We start from the raw sequence: 27,410 nt of genomic DNA, 5'->3' as shown, positions 1-27,410 counted from the left end.
ACTGATAATAGGACTAAAATAAAACCCTAACCTGTTACCCATGTTACGTTCCGATGTCCGCCATCTTGGTTCGCATACTTCGGGAGCACCAAATGAAGATAGTATGTGAAATACGTATGTTTGTTGACATTGGAGTATTTGGTTGTATTAAGGTGGAAAATTGATCGAATGAAGATATTGTATGAAAAGTGTCCCACTGGGGTATGGAACTGCACAAAATCTATGTCCATTACATTTTATAAATTTATTGCACTATCATTTTTAAATTATGTATTATAAATTTTTAAGCATATAGTCTTTTGAAATTTGCAGAGTGCCCACTTGGTGCTGGAGGATCCGAAACTCCATATTTGAAAACAAACACAACAGACACTGTGTACAATATGACTGAAAGAAATGTTGCTGATTGGTTAGTAAAGACAACTGACAGGTAAAACACTCATATCTTGGTTTGCTATTTTGAGCCAATAGATGGATGAATTGTCATTTCAGTCTCTTTTAATATTGAATTTCCAACGTCAATTGCATCTCAATGAATAGTATTAATAAAGGAGCGATTATTCAAATATATGGATACAGAGGTCAAAAAGACGAATATGGCCACTGAAATGTCTGAAAAATTCCATCAAAATGTTGAAAGAAATTTTACCGAATGTCATATGAAAGTGTGCCCATGAATTATAAAAATCAGCAAAGTATGCGGTGAAATATCAGGCCTGTAGGACTTAGAGAAAATTTGAAGAATTTTTACCGACTTCCATCTATCTTTTAATATTGAAATCAATCAGTTGTTTATTTGTGTATAAAAAGATTTTTCTTACAATAACCCTAACAATAACAATTTTGCAAAACTATTCATGATTCATTCAGTGTACAAAAAGTCACACCATGGTATTTTACCATATAATAATTAATGTTATTAAGTACCTCTTCAAACTCTTTATTACGTTATTCAAATTCTTCATTGTTATTTCTAGATTTATTGAAAGAAGGTATGGTGGACTGTCAGTGGGAGAGAAATACAATGCTTGGTTTGAGCAAAGTACTATCGACAATCTTGTAGATTTACTCGCTAGGCTAAATCAGACAACACCAGATAATAAAGAGCTTCTAATTTTTTTGGAAAATATGTGGCGAACAGAGAATGGACAGGTTCGATTTTAACCTTTTTCCAACACATTGATAGAGAACATCCCTTTATAAATGTATTTGGGAAACTTTGGAATTTTGGTCCGTAATTTTTTTTAAGGAAATATTCTCAAAGCAAGGTCACACTCACTCACTCGGAAATATAGAATTTTGATATCTGAAAGAGGTAGCGGGGATCACTAATGTGCCAATTGGTGCTCAGACTATAAATTACTATTGTGCAGAATTGAGCATCAGTAAATACTGTTCGAGGCGTGACAATATGACAACATATTAAGTACAAGCACTGGTGTATAACGATATGTGAAATGATACTGTTTTGGAAAGATTTGATTTTTTTGCAGGTTTGGTTTGATAACAATGGATTTCATGCTATGCCTGCTTATCTGAACATAATGAGCAATGGACTGCTAAGATCTAAGCTTCCTGCTGGAGCAAACCCTTCTGAATATGCAATCACCGTTTATAATCATCCTATGAATTATACAAAGCAACAAGTCAGCCAGGCTGCATTGTGAGTTTTCTTTTTATCAAATGCTTCAAATTTTCTATGACCTTAGTTTAAAAGCTGATCTTTTTATTTACAGGGCACAAACAGCGATTGATACGGCAATTGCAATTGTAGTTGTGTTTGCATTGTCATTTGTACCTGCTAGTTTTGTCATCTTCCTAATTGACGAGCGAATTACGAAAGCAAAACATCTGCAGTTTATAAGTGGTGTTGACAGACTCATTTACTGGATTGCTAACTTTGTTTGGGACATGGTATGTCGGATAGACATGAAATCTTTAATTGTATGTAAAAATTGTGTTTTTTCACCGACTTTTTCATGCTACAATAGGAACAACTGAAGAAAAGCGGACAATATAGTTTAACCAATGTTTCAAATGTTTATGCAAACACTTGAACTAGGCACTGAATAGAAAATATAGGCCACTGTATATACGTATAACTGGATGGAAGTTATTCATATCATCGACATCTATCTACAATCATCACAAGGAATTATTTAGATCACATTCATACATTTTGTGGGCATTTCTGAATACCATGTCTGACACCTCATTCAGGGTGTAATAAATGGGGTTGGCAATGCTGAACCGATAAGATTCTGGTCCTTACAATAGTTGTTTCTTACATATCGTTGGATACATTGGCTGCTTGTAAAGGCCTAATATGGAGAAAACAGCACAAATAGAGTATTGAATATAAAAACATAAGTTTTAAATTTTAACATGATTACATCTTTAAAATTATAATTCGTTGTTTTCAGATCAACTACTTGATTCCAATGATCATTGTTGTCATCATATTTGTCTGTTTCCAAACAAAAGCTTACGTCTCTCCTCAGAACTTACCGTGTCTTATATTGTTGATGCTGTTATATGGATGGTCTGTAACACCGATGATGTATCCGTTCAGCTTTGTATTTGATGTAAGTGAAAACAATTTTTTTCTAGGGAGAATTTATAAATTTACCATATGCTTGAGATTTACACGCAGTGCTGAAGAATCGGTGAAAATTTATATATAATTTGAAAACTTCTTTGACTGCTAGCCTAAAATTTTGACTTTTGGCTTTCCCTAGACACCAGGTTGAAGATTTTGACTTGGCCTCCAGCTCTAAGCCTTGAGTAATGTCTATTTAGAATTCCTAGTCAAGTTGAGTTTTGACGGGAAGTCTGAAAGTCCTATTCAACCCCAGAGAATTAAAATTTTGGACTCTACTTTGAATAAGAGGAGTTTAAAAATATGACTCAGACTCAAATATTAATGCGAACATTTTCAACTCCAAAGCCTTCTTTGCGTAAGCTTTATCTTAACATTGGTCTTCGTTTTTTTCTTTTGAGGCTTGTTTAATACAGCATCATGAACGTTTTTTGAAAAAAAACTTACATATAACCACTCCTGGGTAACTTGAATTCACTTAAGCATTCATCTGATATAAAAACTTATTCCAATGGGACTACAAGCCAATACTAATATTCTAAGGTTTGGCTAGTGCAAAGCTTTTGGTAATGGTATCAGTCAAAGATATTTTCATCAAACTATAACCTCAAATATACTAATTTTGTTCAACGATATGATTCAACTGTTGTCATTAGAAATATATAAACAAAAAAAGGAATTTCACTTCTTCTAAGCAAATCATAGAAAAGCTTCACCATCGATCTTCACCATCAAAATTTTTCAGCTAATGTTGTTGAAATATTATTTTTCTTTTATTTATAGGTTTCAAGTACAGCATACGTTGTTTTAACTTGCGTTAATTTGTTTATTGGAATCAACACGAGCATTGCTACATTGATTCTCGATGTAAGTTCGTTTTTATACTTTTGGAAATATTCAAGTGTAAAAGTGAATAGCTTTTAATCATGGATTTCTCCATTCCCACCACTGAAGGTATATTTATTGCATAAATTTGTCAGTTGGTTAGGAATTGGAAATGATTAATGTGAAATTGGTTCTTCTAGCTATTTTGGAAATTTTATTTTTTACATCACAGCTCCTTGAAGGTGATGAGAATCTGCAAAGAGTGAATGACATCCTACAGAAAGTTTTCTTGATATTTCCACATTATTGCATGGGACGTGGACTCATTGTTATGGCAGTGAATCAAGCCACTGCTGATGCTTATGCCAGATTTGGTAAGTTTTGTTGAAAGTTGTAGTGAGTACGATAAAAAAAATTTCCCTGCGCCAGACTCTTCTACCAATCTTGTCTTAAATTTTTTTTGGAAGAATAATCAGCTTTTCATTGTTTCTAATTCTTTCTTTCGCAATTAAAATATGGAAAAATATCCACATTCACATTCTATTTTAGGATCGTGCCTGTTTGCTCATTTTCAAAATATTTTATCCGATGTAGGATCAAACGTGAAGTCAGTTGCTCTCATCTATATAAGAATAATTGAATAATTTAGGCCTAATGCTTTCGTAGGCATGTGACCTAGCGGTTAGTGTTAGCATCGCAGGTTCAAATCCTGTGCTCACCGCTTCTCTTGGAGTGTAATAAATTGGGTAGGCAATACAGAACCAGAAAGATTCTTGTTCTAAAAATAATAGTTTTCTGTATATTAGTGGTTATTTGTACAGGGCCTTGTTCAGAGAGAAAGCATGAAATAGCGTCAAATAAAAGAAAGATTACATTCTTTATTCCACAACAATGTCTTATATTTATACAGGTATTAATTCATTTGTTGATCCACTCAGTTGGGATCTTGCTGGAAAAAATCTTGCTGCTATGGCTATTACTGGTGTGGTTTTCTTTGGAATTAACCTACTAATACAATATAGGTAATTTTACAGTTATTTAGATATTTAATGATGTTTCACTTAAGCTATGCTATTTGAAGAAAAGCAGTTATGTTATTACTCCTCCAGATATTTAACTCTTTCAGAACAGAGATAATGAGCCTAATTAGCTGCAATCGGCCGGATAAATTTCAAAATATTCAAACACCCACAAAATCCGTAACATCTACCCCATAAACTTAGTGAAAATATCCCTGAGCGCAGAAAATCATTATCTACAATAATCCACCCTCGAGATGGCGACCGAGCGCGTGAGACGTCTTTGGGTAGAGCTCAAACTCAACGTGATTTTGTAAAATAAAAAGTTACGTTTTCGCGACTTCAAAAAGTGTCGCTCTTATAAATTAACTTGTGCAATATTGGATGGGCGCATATGGTTAATATTTGGTTAGTTTGTAGTTCATGATTGATTATGCAGAGGAAAACTCGCAGAAACAAATTATTTTGAACCGTTTTGGAGAAATTACTGCTTGAACAGGGGCAGAAAACGATTTTTTGGCTTTGAGAAGCAAAAACCGCAGTATTTATCTGGCGCCAATATTCAACTTACAGCTGTGAAAATTCGTCCAATTGAAGATATAAACTAATACTCTTCATAGAAAGTTTCATAAAAATTCTAGTTTCGACCATTCATGAGATATATTGATTGTTCAACATGGGGGTGTCGATGCTTTTTGCCGCCAGTGAGAAGCTATGTTATTTCAGTATTTATGATACTGTTGCGGCCGATAAACAACAATGTTGACCCCTGAAGATGTAGAGTAGGGGTCGGCAAACTTTTGTCGGTCGCGGGCCAAAATTAAGGGTTGCAAGTCATTAGCGGGCCGCATATATTTTTAGTACAAAGTTGAAAACTGAACGGATGGATGTTACTTTTTATAATAAAAACCAAGCAGTGATACAGCTCTCGAATAAATATAGATTTATTTCCTCATTACATTGCATCTCAAAAAGTTCCATTAGAGTATTTTCGGTGCCATTGAACCCTTATCATCAACTTTTCTGCGTTTTGTTGCCATTCATATGAATACATTCCCGGCCGACGCGACAGACTTAAAATGTATTCATATGAATCCCGCCGCTCTCTAAGATTTAACAATGTAATAGCAATAGTATTTTGTGTTTATTTTTGCCTCTGAAATTATTCTGTTAGCAAAAATTTCCTACATTGAAGAGTAAACATGAATTTTGCCAATACATACATATCAGAATTACACTTGAACATTACACCTAAATATTAAATAGGGAATTCTAGCATAAGCTCTTCAATAAGTAATATTACGTCACCTGTACTTAAATACATTATACCAGCATTTCCCAATCTTGGAGGGCTTTCTTTAAAGGCAGACTTTTGTTGTTTTCGAAGGGGAAATACAAATATCCATGTAAATTTGGCGAAGGGTGGAATATATCAAGAGAAGGTTGATAACCACTGCATTAAAACTTCTTGCTTTGTTTCTGTAGATTCTTTATTCGTCCTACTGTTAATGAAATCCCTGAACCAGCGTTTAATGAGACAATGGAAGAAGATGTCATCAATGAAAAAACTCGAATCTTAAATCATCAAAATCCTAATGACATTTTGCATGTCGAAAATCTATCGAAAGTTTATGAGAAATTTCCCATGAGAAAGGGATTACTTGCTGTTGATAGGTAGGTATTTTATACCAGTGTCTTGATCCTGTAATAGTGTTTAATTCTGTGAGTATTGGTATATGATGGTTACTTCGTGTCCATTTTACTCGAAATTTTCTAGTCTGTTCAATTTTTTTTTTTTACATTTTTCAACTTATTTCGATCATTATTGGGGTGGGTGGGGGAATGCCTAAAAATTTGCCTGAAACTTCATAGTTTGTTTGTTGATTGGGGCGAGATTGCCCTCTGTAATTTGGGTTGGTGGCCTAAGGATTGAATTTTCAGTTTTAACTATGATGGTATTGCGAGTAAAATCTTGGTTCAAATCCCACTCCCACTACCTCACCCAAGTGTAATAAATTGGGTAGGCAATTCCGATCGGAAAGATTTCTTACCTGAGAGTGACTGCTTATGAAGAGCCTTGTTCAGAGCAAAAGGATAATTTTAAGGATCGTTACTGTCAGAGTCATTATTCTCTGGCATATGCGTATGCTCAGCAGTGAAAGCTTATGTTATTCTCATCATCTTTTACTATTAATAGAATGTGTGTTGGAGTAGGCGGGGGAGAGTGTTTCGGATTGCTTGGAGTGAATGGTGCCGGTAAAACTACAACTTTCAAAATGCTAACTGGAGATGAGATGGCAACAGCCGGTGATGCAAAAATATGCGGAATGAGTATTAACCAAAATATTCGAGCAGTTCAACAAAACTCTGGATATTGTCCTCAGTTTGATGCACTGAATTCACACTTGACTGGTAAGTTCAGTTTAATGATGAATTATAGAGGGTGTAACATGTAATATTATTTCATTTTGTCTTTTTATATAAAGTATGGTATTCATTTTTGCTCATGGTTAGAGTATTTATAGTGTTTTTCACAAATGTGCCTTACAATTGCATTGAATTGGTACGTGCTACATACTGATTTGTTACTCACCGAAGTGAGGAGATTTTAATTTACGAGTTGTTCGTCAGTTTGTAGGGCAGTGTTAATTTACCGAGCATCTTCGTTCAGAGTGAAAGGAGTATAAATACGACATGTAAAAAATTTGGTTTGGTTTTTAATGCCGATAGATACGGCAGTGGAAAATACATAGGCCATCTTCTCACTGCTCAGCCTGCAAAAATAAGTAAAATCCAATTTTTTAGGTTTTGAGCATTTGCAACTGTATGCACGTCTACGGGGTGTCCCACCTGAAGAAGTTGATGTCGTGGCTAACTGGGGAGTCAACAAACTCGGATTGAAACAATATGCTCATAAACCCGCTGGTACATACAGTGGAGGAAATAAAAGAAAATTATCGGCTGCTATCGCGTTCATCGGATGTCCTCCCGTTATTTTCTTGGTTAGAATAAAAAATTTCATCAACTTATTGCACGCACATTTATAGAGTTTACAGATGACACTTATGTGCCATGTTGTTATTGACATTTGCGACTTATTTTTATTTTACATAGCTTTATTAGGGACTAATCACTATTTGGCGTTCAATGCGCAACTACAAAGGGCATTAAAAATGTCAATTAATAAATTTTGCGGTTACTTATTTTTTCAAAAATTCTTTTTTAGTTAACTTTTCAACCCGGAAGTCAGAAGCATTGAAATGCATTTATCTGCACTTTGTAATATATTTACTGAAAAGACCAGACCCCAATAATTAGGAAGTTTTGCATACGGGTCTTTGGTTAAAAAAGTAAACACTACAAACAAAGCCTAACCAGACTGATTCATTCCTTCATATGAAAGTTATTATTTTGTCTTCCTAGGATGAACCAACTGCTGGAATGGATCCAGGTGCCAGGAGATTTTTATGGAAAAGAATTTCTGAAGTTATTAAAGTTGGAGATTACAATACTGATGGCCATAATAGATGTATTGTGCTTACGTCGCATAGTATGGAAGAATGTGAGGCGTTATGTACTCGTCTTGCTATTATGGTCAATGGAAAATTTCAATGTATAGGAACTCCACAACATCTTAAAAATAAGTGAGTCTAGCAAGTTGAGGGTATATAAGTTCTGTTACAAGAAGTAGCAACTGGTGATAGAGAATATTGTGGGCAAGGCAATTTGTATAATAAGATATGATGTTCATGCATTTATCCTGGGGAGGGAAAACCCAAAAAGTCGACTTTAGCATATGACACTATCTTGTCGGAAACATCCAATTGTTCTGTTTGAGATGTTCCAATCTGGGAATGTATGTTTATTTATTCAGACATCATGTACTTTGTGCAGATGTCCTGTGAATATTTTTAATTTAGTGAAGAAAATTTACCTCTGTTAAAATTTGTGAATGTATGCTTACAATTTTCTTATTCTTCACAGATATGGGAAAGGATATACTGTGTCAGTACGTGTAGGTGGTGAAGAATCTGATTTAAACAAAGTTTTAAGTTTTCTTCTTGATGGTTTCCCAGGAGCTGTTTTGAAGGAAAGACATCATAATATGATTGTGGTGAGAAACACTTTTCTATATATCAAAACACCCCATAACATAGTAAACAGAATCATGTTTCATGCCTTGCTCAGGCAAGTACATTGAAATTACCATTTCACAACAAAAATGAGAGACGCGAAGCGAAATCTATCTTTGTGTTGAATATTTATCTCGGAGCAGCAAGATGATATATTTCCAGACGCTGTGGGAGGAGCTTTTTAGTGACAGCCAACCAAAAGGCTGTGTGCTTAGGAAAAAAAACAGTAATGCGTGCAAATGTACTATATATATATCTTTTGACAGTTACAACTTCCACTTGAAGTAGTCAAACTTGCTGAAGTCTTCAAACTGATTGAAACAAATAAAACAAATCTTCATATTGAAGATTATTCTGTCAGTCAAACAACACTGGACGAGGTATGGACAGCCTTTTTTCTTTATTTTGGCTTCATTCTTCTATTAATTGTACAATATATAGAGTACAGGGATACTGTGTATCAACTCGTGATCTCTCTTACCTTGTCTACTTTCTGTCTCGGATCTGTATGTGTCCATTTCCACAAGGATACTTGAATAGGATAGTATTGAAAGGAAAATTAAGAATATAATCTCATAATCTCTTTTCACGAAATAGCAAGTAATATTAGTGAACTTTCGCTAGATAAACCAAATTGATTCATACCTTCCTTTTTTTGAATTTTATTATAGTAACTTGAGAGAACGCAAGTCATTTGGATTATGTTTTTCAGAGCAAATAACTTTTGTGCGTAGCTTCTCAGATTACTGAAGCTTTTGGGCACAATCCGATTCAAACAGAAGTTCAAATGTTCAAGAGTTAAATTTGCTCACGCACACATACCAATTACAATTTATCTTATATTCAGGTATTTGTTAGTTTTGCAAAACATCAGACTGATGGTGAAGACCAGCCTGTGATGATAGCTACAAATTCACAAAACAGCGACAACAACTATGAAATGAGTGAAACAATGAAACAAGATGTGATTGCATAAATTTCAACTCGTTTTCATGTTTTTGTAATGCATTACCGTAATTTATATTTTTCCATGCAGCACAATTTCTAGTTGTAGTTTATTCAAATTATCATTATATCATATTATAACTTTTTATATAATCAAGTGCCGAAATGAAATTTTTCTGTAAATATGTGATAGTTACTGGTTGAAATAAGTCTCGTTTGTATTTACTGAAAAGACCAAAATACTGAAGTTGAAAAAAGAGGTAGTTTTGTTTTTGCAGGGGAAATTTAGGGACGTTTTATGATGACCACCCCACATGTTTTTCAAACGATATATATCTCTCATTTATGTGTTTACTATTGCATATTGCCAAATAATAGTTTGTACTCGTATGCTTTGCTTACAGCAAATTAATTATCTTGAAGTAAAGTTATTTATTGTCGCGCCCTTGTTTATCTTTATTTCTATATGTTCCTAAGTGCAGCATGATCATGAGTACCATCCTTAAAACTGACTAATAATTTGCTATTAGTGTCACTATCAGCTGCTGGCTGAATCTCCTCTACAACTATGTGCAATTTGAATTCAGTTTTGTTGTTTTTATGTTGTTCAATTGAATGCAAATGCACTACAAAACTTTCATTAATGCAGTATTTGTGATTGCTCCCGGCTACTTTACTCCTTGTTTCAAAATTCCGTTTTTGAATGAATCAACCATTTTCCTATTGTATTTAGTTTGAAACTCTTAAAATAATGATTTCAATGGTTTTAAAATATTATATTAATATAGTTTGAACATTTATCTGCCAATTTTAAGTGTAGAATAGAGTAGTGTATAAAAACCTAAATAGTATTTGATATCATTTTTTTTCATGTCTAGTTACTTCAATTGCAATCAATGCAAATTGTGATGCAACAATGCAATGTTTTTTGTATATAATCATAATTCGATCATCTATCAACATCCTTTTTTTTATTTTTGCTATGAATTAGCAAGTGATTAGTTACTGAACTTAAACTTATACCTGTCGTAATTGACCACCAATATTGAATAATATTAGAATTACCTAATTTAGTGCAGAATATTACCTTCTTGCGTGAGTTCAAATTTATCTATCACATTGTGGATTTTAATACCTGTTGAAGTTTGAGGGTTTTGAACTACCGGTACCTTTTTTATGAAATAAATTGCATAGATTGAATGAGAACTTAGTATAGACGTCGTTCGTTCCAATAACTTTGTATAACTAATCACAAGAGTGAATTTAATGTATGTTTTATGTTAATTAAGTAATTATGTAAACATAACGCAAAATACCATCTTCAGCTATTCTATGCGAAAATGTGGAATAGCAAACCTTTAATAAAATGGACCATATTCTGAAGTTTTGTCACAGTTTCGACAAAAAATTCTGATATCCTTTTATGTCTTTTAATTAGATGCATGGAATTTGTATTTTATTGGTACTAATTGTAAGTACTAATTGTAGATTCAGAAAATAATTTTTATTTTTACATGCATTTGCACTAATATTGTTTCATATTCTGTAAATTGCTAATCATGTTACGTTTACAGTACAGTGAATGTAATCTGCAGCATGTAAAATAAATGAAATATTTTGACTTTCTTGCGTTCGTTTTTATGCCCCAACTGGATAGGATGGATTTCGTGTTAGAGCTCTTTGTCGCTTTCGAGTAAGAAGCATGGTTGACCGAGGTCCAATATCGGAGTTTTAAGGGTTCGAGATAAAAATTACTGTTTCATTTTTTATGCCATTAAAAGTACACATTGCAGTTACAGTTATCGTCCATAGCCTATTCCTCGAAACGGCCTTTAAGAATGTATAAGCATAGTTTTGCGGCTCATTTGCCGACACTAAAGGCGATATCTGCTTATACTGTACGATGATAAAAAGCAAGGTGTGAGTTTCAAATTTCATCATTTATTTCTGTGAAGTTCATACTGTAAATGAAACTAATCAATTGAAAGTTTCAAAGGAGCACCGTATCAGGTGGCGCGAATAATTTACGAAAAAATTCGTACAAATATGGATTTACATATTTATCCCGGGGGAGAGGAAAGCCGATAAGACGGCTTATCCATATGGCGAACCACGGCCTCTCGTCCGGATTGTTTGTTTTCGGAAGCATGGACTTGGTGGTGGAGGAAGCCGTAACCGACCAGCGGTTACGTGAACCACCCAACGACGGCGAGAAGTCCAGCAATCCACCATCCCTGCATGGGATTCGAACCTGCGAACCCATGCAGAGTAGTTAGAGGTGCGGTGGCGAGCGTATTTCTAACGCTTAGCCCCTTGAGACACACCGCCGCGCCAGACTTGACTTGTCAAATATTCCCATACCCGACATTGACAAGAGGCCATTATTTGTAATATCAGTAAGCTGTCCTATCGGCTTTCTTCTCCCCCGAAATAAATATGAAATTCATTTCCATTACCGAATTCTGACGATTTAAAGAAGGGAAGTGGCCGGTCAGTGTTGATGTCATAAACATGGACTATCAACGGCTGCTCTCTCTTCGCTGCAGCGATGTTGTGGTTCGTCATTTTTGCCGGTAGATTCAACTCGCCTTTGTCTATTTGTTCACTTGTTCGATCTGTCGATTTGCTTCAGATTGACTGAATTCTGGAGCCTAGTGCAGAATTTATGTTATTAGAGTCAGAATATGTACAATATTTTATGATATATCCGTTTTGGATAAAGTAATTCAGTGATCCGAATCCCAAGATTAGAATGACATTCAGACATTGCAAAGTATGAAAGCAATGCAGTAATGCAGTAATGAGTGAATACAGAAATGAGTCGGCAATTTAAAAGTTAGTAAAGGCAATTTAAATCTTTAGCTGTCATGTGGCGTTTTGAAGCATGCCCATATTATAACAATCATAAGACAGTAAGAAGAGTTTGCAACTTCTTGCAGACTTCTGAACTTGGATGTTTTATTAATTAATTCAGTAATTGTTGAAATATTCTACAGGAAGTCATTCAGCCATTAGACGCAGAGGATTTACAATTCAAACTGGAAAGGGTCTTGTTACTAAATTCTAAAATGAAATATCGTATCTATAGAAACAAGAAAATAATATCATCACAGATTCGGTAATAAAGAGTATGCTGTATGATGTAAAAGGATCATTAGTCTAGATCACCTTAATTCAGTAATTAGTATGTCTGTATGTAGTACTGAATTAAGTTCTTACTTACTCTTGGATTTGAAGATCGTCAATACGGTATCTCATTCATATTACATTCTGACATTACTGTATTAATCCATATCTACTGTATCTATGTTTATTTGCAAATTGAAAATTTGCTTAACGTTTAATATATCACTGTATCTGTAAAATATTGATAGAGATTGAGTGGACATTTTATAAGATAAAAGATAAAATGTTATATGATTTACAGTTTTTGTTGTAATGAATTATAGATAACTTACTTCTGTACTTGTTGTAAATATCGCAAACATCACATACTTGTTTAGTTATTTTGTGAAATGATTTATCTCTGAAATCTCTTGAACAACAAAATGCCGAGGAGGAAAGCTCTTAAAGTTGTTGTAGAAGTAGAGTTTCATGCGGTATGTGCATTCCTTTGTTATTCTGATAAACTTTATTTACTCTTCCTCGTAAAACATTGAAAGGATTTGCTCTAAGTAATAATTGCAAACATATCTTATTATCGTTGGTTCTCAAACTTTCATGATTAATGGTCCCCTTCAAAAGCCTACCAACTAATGTGGCTGCTTGCTCTTCTATTGAATTAGCTAATTGTGCTTTTAATGCGTTTCATCAGTTTAAAAAGTTTATGTGCTTCGTTTAAAAAAAAGCTATTTAATTTAATGTAGTCAATGAGGCCTTTGCTCGTGGGCCCCCAGAGAACTGCTTCGTGGCTTCTTATGGGGGTCAAAGCCCCAGTCTTAGAAACTCTGTAATAGATGAAAATGTTCTACTCAGTGTTGGCAAGGTTATGGTAACATTATTATTCGTGATGGGATGGGAAATACATTCAGGCATGGCTCAAGTATGATATTTTGTAACTGTGATGAATTGGTTATATATATATTTTTTTCATTTTTCAGGTCACATGTCCAGGAGTATTTCTTCCTGCCAGAGAAGATGTTTTCTTAAATGTTGAAATATTTGGTCAATTAAAAAGAACTCAATATCATCCACCTGTTTTTCCTTTTTTATTTCACGAAAGAGTGAGAATAATTTTTCTTACCATAAATTCTATCTTAGGTTAGATGCCATCAGTTCATATTTTTATTTTATCTGGTATATTCTGAACTTACTATAACTGTTGAAGCAATTCATATACCGGTAATCTTTTTTCTGCTGTATTTTGAAATTAATGACGATAATATTTTAAACTATCATAGTGGAATATACCACCATATCATATGTTTGTCAATATTTTCTTGTAACAATGCCCTAATATATTAACAGTTAAATTTTGAGTCATTTTACATTCTTATTTTCTTTAATTTTCAATTTATATTTAAGATACGATTCGAGAAAGTGTTTTGCCAAGCTACTGATCCTATTCAAGTTGCTCAAGAATTATGCTCTGAATCTGTTAATATGGAACTGATTCAACTTAGTTATCCAGGTAGGTAATAGACCTATTTTTATTTTGTGTGATATGAATTACAGGTATGGACCATATATCCTCGCATTTAGCCGAGTTTAAAACTAACAAAAAATTTGCCAAAGTAAGGGGTCGTGTCATATGCGCATAAAATAAATGAAATAAATGATCGCACTTAAAATAAATGACATTAAGCTAACTCAATTTCAACAGCTACAACTCAACCATGTTAAGTGCACACGGTAATAGCGATGGTTGTCAATTGTCATACAAAGGATCACTTGCGTGTTTTGTAGGATCAGCTGATATGCGAATTTTTATAAATTGACCGATTTAAGGCCGTATTTAGGAGGTCGGCTTATATGCGAGATCGGCTGGTATGTGGGGATATGCGTATCATTTATTAGTTCTCCTCTAATTGTAAAGCATCACACACAAATGTGATTGGAATTAGACAAATATAGTTATTTTACAAACCATATTCCAGGTGGAGAACTTCTTGGAACATACACAGATAATGCAAGAGATTTTTTATTTCCAACCCCCAAAGTTAGTCCAACCTATCCCGGTGTAGATAGAGAAGTTTTATTTCAAAGAACTGCCTCATTTCCAGGTAAACTTATACTATATCTATACAATAGGTATATTATTTAGTCGTGAAGTTTGTTCCCATGGATAGAAAGGCAAAGTTAACACGCTATAGTTTTTCTTTTGAGCTACAAGAAATAGATTTCTATGAAGTGCAAAAAAGCTAAGTAACTAACTCATATTAAATTAATGTCTCTCTGCTCATTATATTTTTCTAGAAATCATGTTTCAAATTATACTTGATATGTATAAAGTTCTGAAACATTCCTGACTCACCAAACAATTCATTTATCTTCGAAAATTTCACTGGTAATTTAAAAAGTTATTGAAGCCTAGTTTTTTTACTTCTATCAAGGGATTGCACCAAAACTTGAATTTTCATCCCGAACAATAATAAAAGAGGTGACATCATCTGGTAAATCTTTAGGAGACAAAAAACGAAAAGAACGTCATTTATCAGCACCTCAGCCACTTCTTGCAAACGGTGGCCCAATACCTACACCTACACATAAGGTTTGCACATAGGCTTTATATTTGTATTTTTCATATTTATATCCAGGTCGCCTTACATTAAACTTATCCCTATTTCTAGGTAGTCTAGATAAATCATTGATCTCAAAGTGGGCAATATTGCCCACAATCAGGTCTGGGGAGTTGGAGCCTGGAGCCATGGAGCTGTGACATTTTGGTGAAGCCAAGCTACCAAAACTTTTAGTGGCTTCAGCTCCTAACCATATAATTATTATTTCACATTTGTAATTTTCTAATACCTATAAAGATAAATTATATTTCAAGTTATTATACTGTGTTTTTTTTATCGTACCGTAAGTTTTTTGAAACCCTCATTGTTTTGGGTCCCGCTTCCATGAAACTGCATTTGGGCTGATGTTTAATGTCAGTGGTAACACCTAAAAATGTCAATATGAGTATGAAGCTGCACCCGGAGCCCCTGTGATTTTAAACCAGCTCCCCTGCACTCCCCACAATGGAGAGCAAAAAACAGGAGGGGCGATGGCACGATCTCGGAAAGTCAACTAAAATGTCTATGAATACTAAGATAACTCGTTGAATATCACCTCATCCACAACATTAGAAAAACACCATGTACCTTACTTTAATTACCGGTAGTATACAGTGTATCAATTGATTTGTAATAAATTTGTTTTTAAATTAACGTCCATTTGTATTGCTTTTGGGAAGGGGGAAATAATGATGTATAATGCGCTATAAAGAGGCAATGGATCAATGGTACATGAAAGTTTTAGAATCACTGGTCTAGATCGTTCAGCCATCTGGCATCTCATTGACTACAACCCTGTACAAGGATTATCTCAATCTATGAATCTAATTGATGATTGTAGTTGCTACATTACTATATTATCAGACCAATTTGAAATCATCGCAACTCTTTGTCATCTGCTATTTAAAAGTGTTTCAATTGGGCCATTATTTTTCTTAGCTTCACTTTTCGTCTTCAGCATATCAGAACGCTGGAAGCCTGGAAATGTATATTGTTTCACTTTAATAGTGAAATTTGAGCGTAGTTATTAACTTTTATATCCATTGATTGTAGACAAAAACGAGTAGTGGTATCCGCACAAAAACTTCACCTCAGAAACAGAGAAGTCCTGTTAAAAAAGGCAAAACGAAAAAAAGCAATTCAACAGAAATTGGAAGAGGGAGAACAAATCAACGATCAAAAAGTGCGAACCGAGGTTTGTTAGATTTGTTCCACCAGTACCAGTACAGTTTGCAACTTTTTTCAATGACGAGCAGAGGGCCGCTGGGTACTTGGAAGAGGGCCACGGATCAAGAAAGTTTGAGGATCACTGTCTTTTTATTATGATATATCTTATACAACTTATGAAACCATGGATGAGATTTCTGACCAGGGCTTGAACCCTTAATCTCTAATCCGTATCAGAGTTTCCGACTGTGTTATTGCCTCTTCGCTATTCCTCTCTGAATACCGCAAATATTTTTCATAAATATCTACTTCATCTGCTTCACCTCATTCAATTATATTAAGTAGTACCTGATAAAATTTAATCAATAATTTTTTTTGTTTCAATGCCCACTCTGTATTGCATTCTGTGATGTTCTATCATCCAGCATGTTATCTATTGTAGTTTTGCTATATTTGTTATGATAGATGGTTATATATTTGAGGGTAGCTGTTAGGTAATGCTGATATTTTATTTCTTTGGTATCCAAATACACAGGCATGAATAAGAACTAAGCCTTGATGTACCTTGGGCTTTAGATTTACTTTTGTATTGCAGTCTTACTTCAGTTTAGCATTAAAGGTGAAACTGTTTACTTGAAAATATGCTTGTTTTCAACAATAATCGGCATTTGCTGTTGACGTTTATTTCATGCCTTCCGCTCTAAATAAATCTGTGGGTTCTCATGTCCACTAATGGTGTTGAACATTGAGTGGGCAATGTCGAACAGAAAAGATTCTGGTACCAAACTATAGTAGCTTTCCTATGAATGCTTGTGCAGAGCCTTATTTGGAGTAAAATACATCATATTATTCTACCTACAGCAACAACAATGTGGGGTTATGAACAACCAACTATTGCATCCCGTGCTCGATCTCCATCACCATATACAAGAAGAAGAATGGCAGAGTTGTCAATCAACGATCCATTTGAATCCGCAACCCGTTCAAAACCATTCAAGACTGAGGTTGATAGTAGACCAGAATTCGTTGTTCGAAAGGTATAGGGTCTAATTTGTGTAATAATATTGGATGACTTATCATATTTACTTTATTTCATTCCATGTTACTTGAGTTTACTTTACCTGGTCATCAACAGGGATGGCTCAAACATTCCACAAGTCATTGAAAATACCAATAAGAATATTTGGTATCACAGAATAATTGAGATATATTGCTTTTATAAATTTTCAATTGTTTTAATATCCAGAAGTAAAATTAAGTTTATCTTTTGTCTGACCAGATTATGTTGTATGTTAAAAAACTAAACGAATAAAAATCTAAATTATTCCAAAAATTAAGAATTTGCTATATTCAATATTAGCAACTATGAATGTATGCTAATGTTCTTTTCACTTTGAATAACAATGGTCACTGACCAGTATTTCACATGGCATTTCCCCTGTAACCTATATTTTTCATACTCTTTAATTATCGATGGAAAATGCTAGGTGCCAGAAGATGCATTATCGTTAGAGCGAACTCCACCACCTCCAAGATCACCGTCATGTGAACGTAGGACGCCTCAGTCGCGGAGTTATACACCGACTAGAAAATTGAATTTATGTAAGTAGTATCTATGGGCAGGGAGGGCCTAACTGAATATTTTGTTATTTCGAATACATTCAAAAATAATGTTTTTAAATATGGATTATTGAAGATCGTATCATGTTCAACGAAGCACACAAGTTGAGTGCAGAAATTTGTATTCAATGATTTTGGATTTGAAAATTGGGAATGTTGCAGTAAACAGTGATTTGATACTACAATTGCTAAAAATGATAATATTGGACTTAATAGATTGTGTAGGCACTGCCAACTGAAGAGACTCTGGTTTTTCCAAAAATAGCGGATTTTTTACATATTCTTAGATATCAGTAGCTGCTTGTGCGGGCCTTGTTCAGATAAATATGTATAAAAATTTTAGTTCACATAACTTTTTTTTTCTAAATGGAATTCCATGCGAATAGTCCTACAAAAATATCGTTGTATTTGAAATATGTTGATTTATTAAGTTTGTTATATTTGAAATATTGTATTAAATTTTCGTTCTGGGATATTTCAGCAAATGGTATTATTTGAAAAATCATTATTTGATTTCCAAGCTAATATACCAATTCTTTAACTTTTGTACAGCAAATTTGAACAAGTTTTATTTTCAATTTCCCAAATTTATTGAAATATTTATTTGTGCAAATTTGTCTCAACATTTTTTTTTAAACTTATTCATATGTCTTTTACTTCGAACAGGATTCTGTACTCCCATAGTATGTGTACCAGGTTAGGGTTAGGCCATAGTTTTATTCCGATTTTCCTTATTTAGATTTAGGGGACTGTTTGTGTTAGCCAAGTGAATATACCCCCTGTTCATAGGTTTCAGTCCCCTTACACAACTTGATGTGAAGTAGGCGAACAAAATTAGTTACCTCCATATTTTTTATACATACTTGTGGAGCGCCCATGACTCTGCATGAGCAGCCATTGTTAAGTCAGGAGCTACAATAGTTTGGAAAAACAGGGATCTTTCAAGCATTGCCTACCCAATTATTGCTATATAATCATTAATACATTATTAATAGGTTGTATTCAGAATCAATAAATATTCAATTTTGTTTTTCGCATTATGACTTAAGCATTGATCTACAGGTTCTGTAACTTTCAATGTCATATGCACCTACCGGTAGTTTGCCCAAGATCCTATCTTAACAGTAACTTTACATTCCACCTATGTGGCTAGGGAATAACACGCTACGCTACAATGAAATACATTTTAAATACAAAACAAACAAACGAGTAATAGTAAACAAAGAAAGTTGAGATGAGTCGTTCGTACGTTAGTACTGGCCTTTAAAAACAACTGTCGTACTGTAGTAACAATGGAAAAGCTACTCATTGAATAAGTTGTTGAATACCGGCAGTTAAGTATTTAAGTACTCGATGATCGTACAGTATAAATACCCTTTATTGTAAAATGTGTCCACATCAACTATGGACCGTACATTTGGTATAGTTCTTGTCCTCTATTGTCTATGTTCCAATGAAAGTTGTTTTGTGAGTGAATTCAAGATAGCTTTATATCTTTGTGTATCATTGTTATGTACTTTACCTATGTTCTTCAGGTTAAATATTTCTACTGATTTAAGTTGTAATATAATTCAACATAAATTTGACAATTGATCATAACAGTTAAATTATTTCTTGAATTTGATCCAATGTCCTTTCAAAATATCAATTACTAATTTCTTTATTTAAAACATTTTTATGCCTATTGCCTATTGGTTTCGTAATGATTCTATTTTGGGACTTTGGATATCTTGTTAACTTGTTTTTTATGTGTCTCATTCATATTTACCTAATAATAATAATCGATTTTATGATTTTTTTCCAGCTCCGAGACAAAATGGTATGGCATCTCCTAGAAATGGATATGGTATTCAACTCAGTAACAGCAGTGATGGTATGAAGAATTTCTAACCGTTTTTATTCTCTTTATTAAGATCTAAATTAAAGATCTCAGAATATTTTTATATTGCTAAATGAAAGCATCACCAAAGCACACTTGTTTTTTTATATCCAAGGATGCAAATGCAATACTGCTCTTTTTTTTTGCATGCAAGCTCTTTTTGCTGAATTTTTTTAAAATGCGATTTACGAAATGAAAAACGAAGCCAATCAAATTGGCTATTATAATTAAGGAGAATGAGCCTTTTTATATTTTGATACGACAAAGATATTTTATAAGCGAGCAGGGCGTAATACTATCCCAATGTTGGGCAATGTTTCCGATCTAACCTATCGTTATATGGCCTGGTTGCACTTGCACCCTGTCTATATTCTAAAAAGATGGCATTGCAGTACAGTATTGTTATTAAGAACAGAATAAGACAATGTACTATTCCTTAATTTTCTATCATTTTATTCAGATACCGACAGCATATCATCAGAGTATTCAGATATAGCAAGATCGAATTATGTGGAGAGTTATAGAACAGGATACTTAGAAAAACCAAAGCCATACAGACCATGGCAGAGATCTCCTAGTCCTTTTCATTCATATACGCGATACTTATCCACAAAGCAGGACGCTCGCTTTCCAGAAGGCAGATGTGAGGCATTTATCCCTATCGGAGTACATAGTCCGAGAACTAGAAGACAATCAACTCCAAGAACATTGCGTTTTAGTGAAGCTAGTCCTATAACATGCAGCGACTGTCCTTCTCCCTCTAAACCTAGATTAAAGTCATGTTTAGTGTCTCGGAGTGCACCGCCAACAACTAGATCATTTTCTAAGTATAGTTCTGCTCGTGAACGCCGTAGAACGGCAAATAGAATCACTGCATGTCTTGAGGATCTTCTCAGTGAAGTAAGAAGATCTGATAAAGGAAAGGATAGCTTCGATAATTATAAACATAATACGAGGAAGAAATCAGGATTAGTCAGATTTAAAGGTGTTTTCATTATGCATAAATTATTTTTCAATTGAAAAACAGCTCACTCCATTGGGGAGAGGAGCTCAACTCGCTGTTTATCAAAGACTCAGACTCATCTAAAGGAAATGACGACGTCTCGTACTCAACTAATCATATCGATCGAGGCTAGACTCGAGACTCAGATGAATCGTGACTTTACTCACGACTCGTACTCAACTAACCAACAGTGATACTTCTATCGATCGAGGCTAGAATCATAATAGTACTATAGTCTTATGTCATGGAGGAAAAAATCTAACATGGCACAATTGGGTAAAAAATGGATAATATTTATAATTTGGATTGATTTGTGTGCATAAAAATGCACATCTACATTGGCACAAAAGTATAACATATGTATACATAACATACTAAACCCTTGAAGACCATTGGATGCAACATGAATATAACTTCTTTCTTTATTTGACACAACACACTTGCATGTCATATACCACCTAAGTGCCATGATTTGTTGATGCATATTGTGAATTCTTGTTGTGCATTATATTCTGATTTTGTTTTATTACAGATGGTTCTGGCAGTGACCTACACACTTCAATGAGATGTGGTCGAGGAACTCCTACTGGCAGTAGATTGTCATCGGCTCGTTCTAATCCTTCACCCCATGAACCAAGGTTTTCACTTGCTGATCTATGTACAGCCCCTACTTCAACTTATGGAAGGTAAGTTACTTTCAGTTATGTCACTTTTTGGATGATTGGTTTTCATGATTACTTTTTTCTTCTGTTTGAGAAAAAGTGTACATTGACTCTGTATTAGATGGAGGTTTTTGTTTCTGTTAAATTTTCTATTTGTTATATTTCACCTAAAAGCTGGAATGAAGTATTGTTTCTGAAAGCCTACTCCTAATCATGGGTGGAGAATGCTTGATGTTTTTTTCACATGATGCTCATTGACAGGCAGCCACTGATATCAAACAATTTGTAATTTGGAAGGACCTAACATTGCCTACCCAATTTATTATACACTCTGGGTGATCTGGGAGAATGGGATTTGAACCTGAAATTTGATAACCTTTATGTTATTCAAAGATTATGCAACTGTGCATTACTTTTCAGAGAGTCTTCCACGGTAACTCCAAGTTCAATATTACATCGCACACCTCTTGAACAAAGAATGAGAGGACATTCTTCTCCTTATGAAAAAATCAGAGATAGAGTTCGAGCTTTATTGTCTTCACCAAGAGCGACACAAATAGCAGTAAGAAGGGAAATTTGTAGAAACTAAATATAGCAGCTAACTTGATAATAGTAATAAATAATGTCATTTTCGCATTACAGTACTGATGGGCAATGTTTGTGTCCATGCATTTAAGCATTGCTCTCTTGTATTATTTTATCAAGTCTGTTTAGGTAATATCTGTTATACAGTGCAGAGATATTGTAATATGCTTGAAAGGGATGAAATTTTGGAGGGATACATTTTTGGACACTCCTGGAAGTGTGTGTACCGATATGGAGGTAACTACTAATTTTGTTCGCCTACTTTACATCAAGTTGTGTGAAAGGACTGAAACCTATGGCAGGGGGTAAATTCACTTGGCTAACACACATATTCCCCGAACTCGTAATAGAACTAAAATGAAGAAAAACGAATAAAATTATGACCTAACCCTAACCTGGTACACACACTACGGGAGTACCCATTGTACCCATGCACTATGTATCAATCATGATCAAAAGTATTTTCATTAGAGTGGATGTCATAAGCATGTTTTAAGCACATCAAGTTCATAAATTTCAAAACTTCTACTACTTTGGATTGTGTGTCTTCCAAGTTGTCCCAAGAATTAGACTCAAGGACATATTTATATGTCTGTAGCTCCTAAGTCCTAACAAGGCTCTGCATGACCAGCCTCATCTAAGTAAGGAGCTATTATCATTTTAAAAAAATGAATTGTTCTGGTTTGGCATTGCCTGCCAATTTATTACACTCTGGGTGAGATGGTGTGGGATTTGAACCCCAGATTTTGACCTAATTTAAGTTTAACGCTTATTAACAAAAAAAAATATTCCAGAAGCCTGCCATCTTTACATTGTAGTGTACATCTGCTGTCAAAATTGATTGCGATTTTCAAAACTGTGCTATTTGTAGAACCACGACTTTGAAATAAATATGATGATATTTTTATTTTCTGCCCAAATTGTAGTTTCTGTTTTTCTTTTTCTACTTCAAGTATGTATTGGAAAAATCTATCGCTCGCTCATGCAAATACAGTGAGGTTCCAACCTTTTTCTATATTTACCCCCCTTTGCTTATTTTGACTATCTTTATTCCTCCTCACTGTTTTCTGTTCATTTTTTTGAATCCTTAAAGGATCTTTAGCTAGTGTTGCGTGAAACTTGCACTCTGACTTCAAAAGAGTTTAAATAATTTCATTATAATGTATAATACATAAATATGTATGATGTATCACAATAATAATAAATAAATTGAATAATAATAATAATAAGACTACAAGGAATACAAAGAAATATTTCCCAAAAAATTCAGAGTTACTGTCTGGGGAGGAATTCCTCACTGGCTGAAAACATTGTGACAACATATCTCTATATATTTTGACCTAATATATTTCTTTTAGGAAAATGCAATGCAAGAAGGTCAAGAAAGATATCGACAAAGAATGAGTAGAAGTAGGAGTCCATCACCACCAAGGTATTAAATATTTCAGGTAAACAAAAGGTAGAAATGTGTGCTGTGGTAGTGTATGTTGCCTAATTGCATCATTATGTAAAAATATTTCTCGGAATTTCACCTGTTATCAAAAATACTTAGAAATTTCTATATTTTGACCACAAAAAATACATCCGTAAAATCGCAGGAATGGCCTAGCATTACCGTTAGTAAGTGGAGATCTGAAGTTGTTGCCAGATTCGGATTTTCATCATGCAAGAATCGGTATACGAATTAATTTAAGATTAAATAAAGGCAAGAAAATAATGAAGAGATATTACATTATGAGAAAAAATCATACATGCGGTCCATAGCTCAAATAACTAATGTAATTGCTGTATATTTAATATCTTGCAAATGCAGTAAAAAATATGGAACTATGTAAATTTGATTTTAGCTATAATAACAAAATGACGAGAATATAGCGTAATATACAAAAGTTTTGCCATTGAAATAATGCTAAATTTGTAGACCAATAATGTTTTGTCATGAATGAACCTGAAAATTGTCTTTAATTCTTTTTAGAGTGTCAGTTCGTCTCAATGATAACGAATACTGGAATGAAATGGCATCAGTGTTTACCGGAAGATCACATCGTGCAGTTTTTGAAAATAACTTGGATAAAATTTACGATGACATTTATACTAATCTAAAGAACAGCAAATGAAAAGCTTGCTGACAGGCTATTTTAGCAATTATATTGTAAACGTATTCACAAGTTTGTTTATTTTACGAAAATATGCCATCTCTGCAAGTACAGATATACTGTGAGATTCATATTATATTTCTAGTGGTTTGATCATTTTCATCTAGCATTCCATGATTCAAATGTGTTTCAAAGAGAGAAGTATAATCAGTACATTTAGGATTGAAATAAAATTAACAATATTCAAAAAAGGTATATCTTTAAGAACCCACGACAGTATTTTAGTGGGGTATGCTCATTATTTTTGCAGTTAAATCATGATTTATGTCTGATGTTACTTTCATTTGTGATGAAAAATAGTAGTTGGGAATGTGTCGAATAGAAATAAATGGCAAGTTAGAAGTTTCGGTTTTCAAAGACATATTCATGTGTATTTGTTTAGATTGACTGCTTAAGACTTAGCTTTAGGTTACCCAAGTAAAGTGCTTCATTTGCAAAACATCTCTGATCTTTATAATTATTTTTCATTAGTTTTTGACTAGGACTTTCAAATAGCCTCCCAATTCGATCAATCCATTTCATGATTTTCATGGTATCCGAATGCAGTTATCAATAACATCATCAAATTATTCCGCTCGACATAGATGAGCACCATTTTAATTGAGGTGAAACTAAAGATCGTCAATATCTTGTTTCACTCAGAATTTACCTGTCAGTCCTAGAAAATGTACAATTTATCCTAAATAGCTTACTCAAATTTATTTATCTTTTGTTAAACATTCAGCTTTTCTCATTCGATTCATTTATCATTTTATCTTATGCTTGTAGTAACACTGATATACGGTAGGTATTCAATTACCTTAATTTTTTTTTATTCTGTGGAAATTTTTTTCAAAATTAGACAATTTTATAACAGTAACATCTTGCACTGTGTCCAAAACTAGACCGAATTATTTTATATTTGTATAATTGTTGTGTATATTGTAATTTTGTACAAAGTCAACGAAACTAAATTCAATGTTAGCTCTTGCTTTTATATCAGCGATGGCAAAACAAAATAATCTACTGGTAGTACACAAACAATATTTCTAAATTCGGTCGTGTTGCGCAAAGAACATATATACCTCGATAAATTTGTGATGGAGGGAAGTTGAAATAGCCAGTGATTTGTTGATTGATTTGATATTTAACAAGTTCCAGAAATTTAATGAAGGCCTTTTTCTTCATGCTGCAATGAAAATCTTTCCGATATAACTCTCAATTAATATAAATCTAAATTATTCAAGGAATCAAGAATTTGAAAAGAATTGAATGGTATTAATTTCAAGTCAATTCAAATGTTTAATTGGGCATGTCTGCACAATTATGTTTCATACCAATTTCACAGATATGGGGTCTTAGATGAGTGGTGTAACGGTTGTTGGTCATGGTGACAATTCTTATATGTGATTACTGTTATTTATCTTAAGTTGTAGTTTTAGTTAGAGTCGTATGAAATCCAAATCAAATGCTTAAATTTGCTGCCAAGAAGTGAGTTCAAAAGTTAAAATTTCAGAATATTTTTCAAATATTGAGAATTCACTTTTTCCTGAAAAAATACCAACATATGTTATGTTGATGCTACCCTGGAATCCTAAAAAAAAATCTTACTCAAAAATGACTCCAGCTTCGACTTCTGACTCACATTTATAAAACTTTAGGACTCGGGCTCCTGTCTCCATGTTTAAAAATATAATTTCATCCCTTGACTATGAAAAAACAGATTGCAATCTCATAGGTTTTTACTTTACTATGGCTCTTACAAATGTGATTACAGATGGGATTTAATTAACTAGTCTTAAACCAGAGCGAATAAAATTCTATTTTGTAATTAGTGTCTCACCAACAGTAATTGCCTTTGCTTATTTTGTTGGAGTGCTTGCTATTAGAGTAATTGTAGGATGTTTTTGTCATTTGTTATTATTTTAAAAAATGGTTTATATTTTTGTGTTATTTTATAACTTCATAGATTTATCAATGTTTTATACTTATGGCTGTCAGTCATTGTCATTGGTATGTACAAAGTTTTAGATTTGAATATTTTTTATGTTTCAAATAAGGTTGGATTTTATCTCGTTTTTTACTCATAAAGTGATAATCAATTTACCAAACGATTTATCGACTCATATTTGATAACCAGCTTCTGATTATGGATAATTCGAGCAAGCCGTTTCAATGTCCATTTTAATAAATAATTAACTCAAAATTCATTTTTGTAACCAGCAAATTTAGTACATCTATACGTAATAAATGGTGAAGGACTGAAAGCAGAGCTGATAGTTGATAATCATATCTAATTTTTACACACTGTACAGTTTATTCACAACTCTTATTATGGAGTATATTGAAGTACGTACTAACAAAAATTTTTACTATAATGCCAGTTGATAACCATAAAAAAATACTACCTGTTGAATGCGTGTGAGAAGAAAAAATGCTAGTCAACCTTTTTCAAGTATTGACTATCACCTCATTCAGGGTGTATTGAATTCGGTAGGCATGTCAAGGCAGAAAAATTCTCCTCTCCAAAATTGCTATCTCCCTTTCATTACAATGGATCTTGTTAGGAGACCTGGAAAAGTGTCACATAAAAATAACCAGAAATTGTCCACAAACTGTTTTTAACTACTAATTGTAAAAAAATTGATAGAAATATTTTGGTGGCAAGTTTATTTTCATCTGCTTAAAATGTAGTTTATTTTTTTTATTTGAGTTTGAACCAAATATCGATGTTTACATCCACGTTTATGTTCCTTTATTTTTGTATTGAGACTATTGTACTGTATTATTTATACCGTTATACTATTCACAAGATGTAGGATTTTTTGATAATAAAATTTGATACCTTTGAAGACCTGCCATCATTTATTACGTCTCCGTGGAATGGATTTGTTAGATTGGCTGACAAATAACTGGCTAACTAATCCCATACCCAACATGGACTGGTAACCGGACGAGAGGCCGTGGTTCGCCATATGATTAAGCCGTCTTATTGACTTTCCTTTCCCCCGGGATAAATATGTAAATCCTATCCTACATGTGCGATACAATTACGCATGACAGATTGTTGGACTTCTCGCCGCCGTGGGGTGGTTTACGTAACCGTCGGTCTTTTGCAGAA

At 33.6% G+C, this 27,410-nt stretch overlaps 2 protein-coding genes across 5 annotated transcripts in view; both read left to right on the top strand.

Annotated features, from left to right (window-relative positions):
- LOC120335282 (phospholipid-transporting ATPase ABCA1-like) overlaps positions 1-11,146 on the top strand; it is a 38,943-nt gene extending 27,797 nt beyond the window's left edge. For both annotated transcript variants that reach the window (XM_039402769.2, XM_039402768.2), the window contains exons 34-48: positions 313-430; positions 978-1,152; positions 1,494-1,663; positions 1,737-1,914; positions 2,424-2,585; positions 3,383-3,466; positions 3,657-3,798; positions 4,335-4,446; positions 5,929-6,117; positions 6,641-6,855; positions 7,249-7,445; positions 7,867-8,087; positions 8,428-8,557; positions 8,843-8,956; positions 9,424-11,146. In XM_039402769.2, coding sequence (XP_039258703.2) covers positions 313-430; positions 978-1,152; positions 1,494-1,663; positions 1,737-1,914; positions 2,424-2,585; positions 3,383-3,466; positions 3,657-3,798; positions 4,335-4,446; positions 5,929-6,117; positions 6,641-6,855; positions 7,249-7,445; positions 7,867-8,087; positions 8,428-8,557; positions 8,843-8,956; positions 9,424-9,552 — 2,336 coding nt within the window. In that variant the 3' untranslated portion in view covers positions 9,553-11,146. The remainder of the gene's footprint in view (positions 1-312; positions 431-977; positions 1,153-1,493; positions 1,664-1,736; positions 1,915-2,423; positions 2,586-3,382; positions 3,467-3,656; positions 3,799-4,334; positions 4,447-5,928; positions 6,118-6,640; positions 6,856-7,248; positions 7,446-7,866; positions 8,088-8,427; positions 8,558-8,842; positions 8,957-9,423) is intronic.
- On the top strand, positions 138-26,601 carry LOC120336085 (spermatogenesis-associated protein 6-like). Of its 3 annotated transcripts, none has more exons than XM_039403687.2 (15): positions 138-152; positions 12,949-13,120; positions 13,622-13,744; positions 14,046-14,151; positions 14,618-14,743; positions 15,074-15,231; positions 16,292-16,433; positions 17,267-17,442; positions 17,893-18,007; positions 19,830-19,898; positions 20,365-20,889; positions 21,440-21,593; positions 21,990-22,131; positions 23,513-23,586; positions 24,130-26,601. In XM_039403687.2, the coding sequence occupies exons 2-15, from the start codon at positions 13,070-13,072 to the stop codon at positions 24,269-24,271; spliced, it is 2,103 nt and encodes a 700-aa protein (XP_039259621.2). In that variant the 5' UTR covers positions 138-152; positions 12,949-13,069; the 3' UTR covers positions 24,272-26,601. The 3 variants fall into 3 exon arrangements, with proteins under 3 accessions (XP_039259621.2, XP_039259622.2, XP_039259623.2); XM_039403688.2 differs by having other exon boundaries at positions 23,513-23,602; positions 24,130-24,267; XM_039403689.2 differs by lacking the exon at positions 20,365-20,889.
- The last annotated feature ends 809 nt before the right edge of the window (positions 26,602-27,410 follow it).

This window comes from Styela clava, chromosome 2 (genome assembly GCF_964204865.1).
Source record: "Styela clava chromosome 2, kaStyClav1.hap1.2, whole genome shotgun sequence".
NCBI classification, from domain to species: domain Eukaryota; kingdom Metazoa; phylum Chordata; class Ascidiacea; order Stolidobranchia; family Styelidae; genus Styela; species Styela clava.
The sequence above is the reverse complement of the archived record's forward strand: the minus strand, read 5'-3'. Positions and strand labels throughout refer to the sequence as shown.

Excerpts from the sequence above, each read along its gene's own strand:
- LOC120336085 (XM_039403687.2), top strand. The coding sequence starts at position 13,070 with ATGCCGAGGAGGAAAGCTCTTAAAGTTGTTGTAGAAGTAGAGTTTCAT. Across the intron at positions 21,594-21,989 it reads CCTACTTCAACTTATGGAAG|AGAGTCTTCCACGGTAACTC; the intron begins GTAAGTTACTTT and ends ATTACTTTTCAG. Across the intron at positions 23,587-24,129 it reads AGGAGTCCATCACCACCAAG|AGTGTCAGTTCGTCTCAATG; the intron begins GTATTAAATATT and ends AATTCTTTTTAG.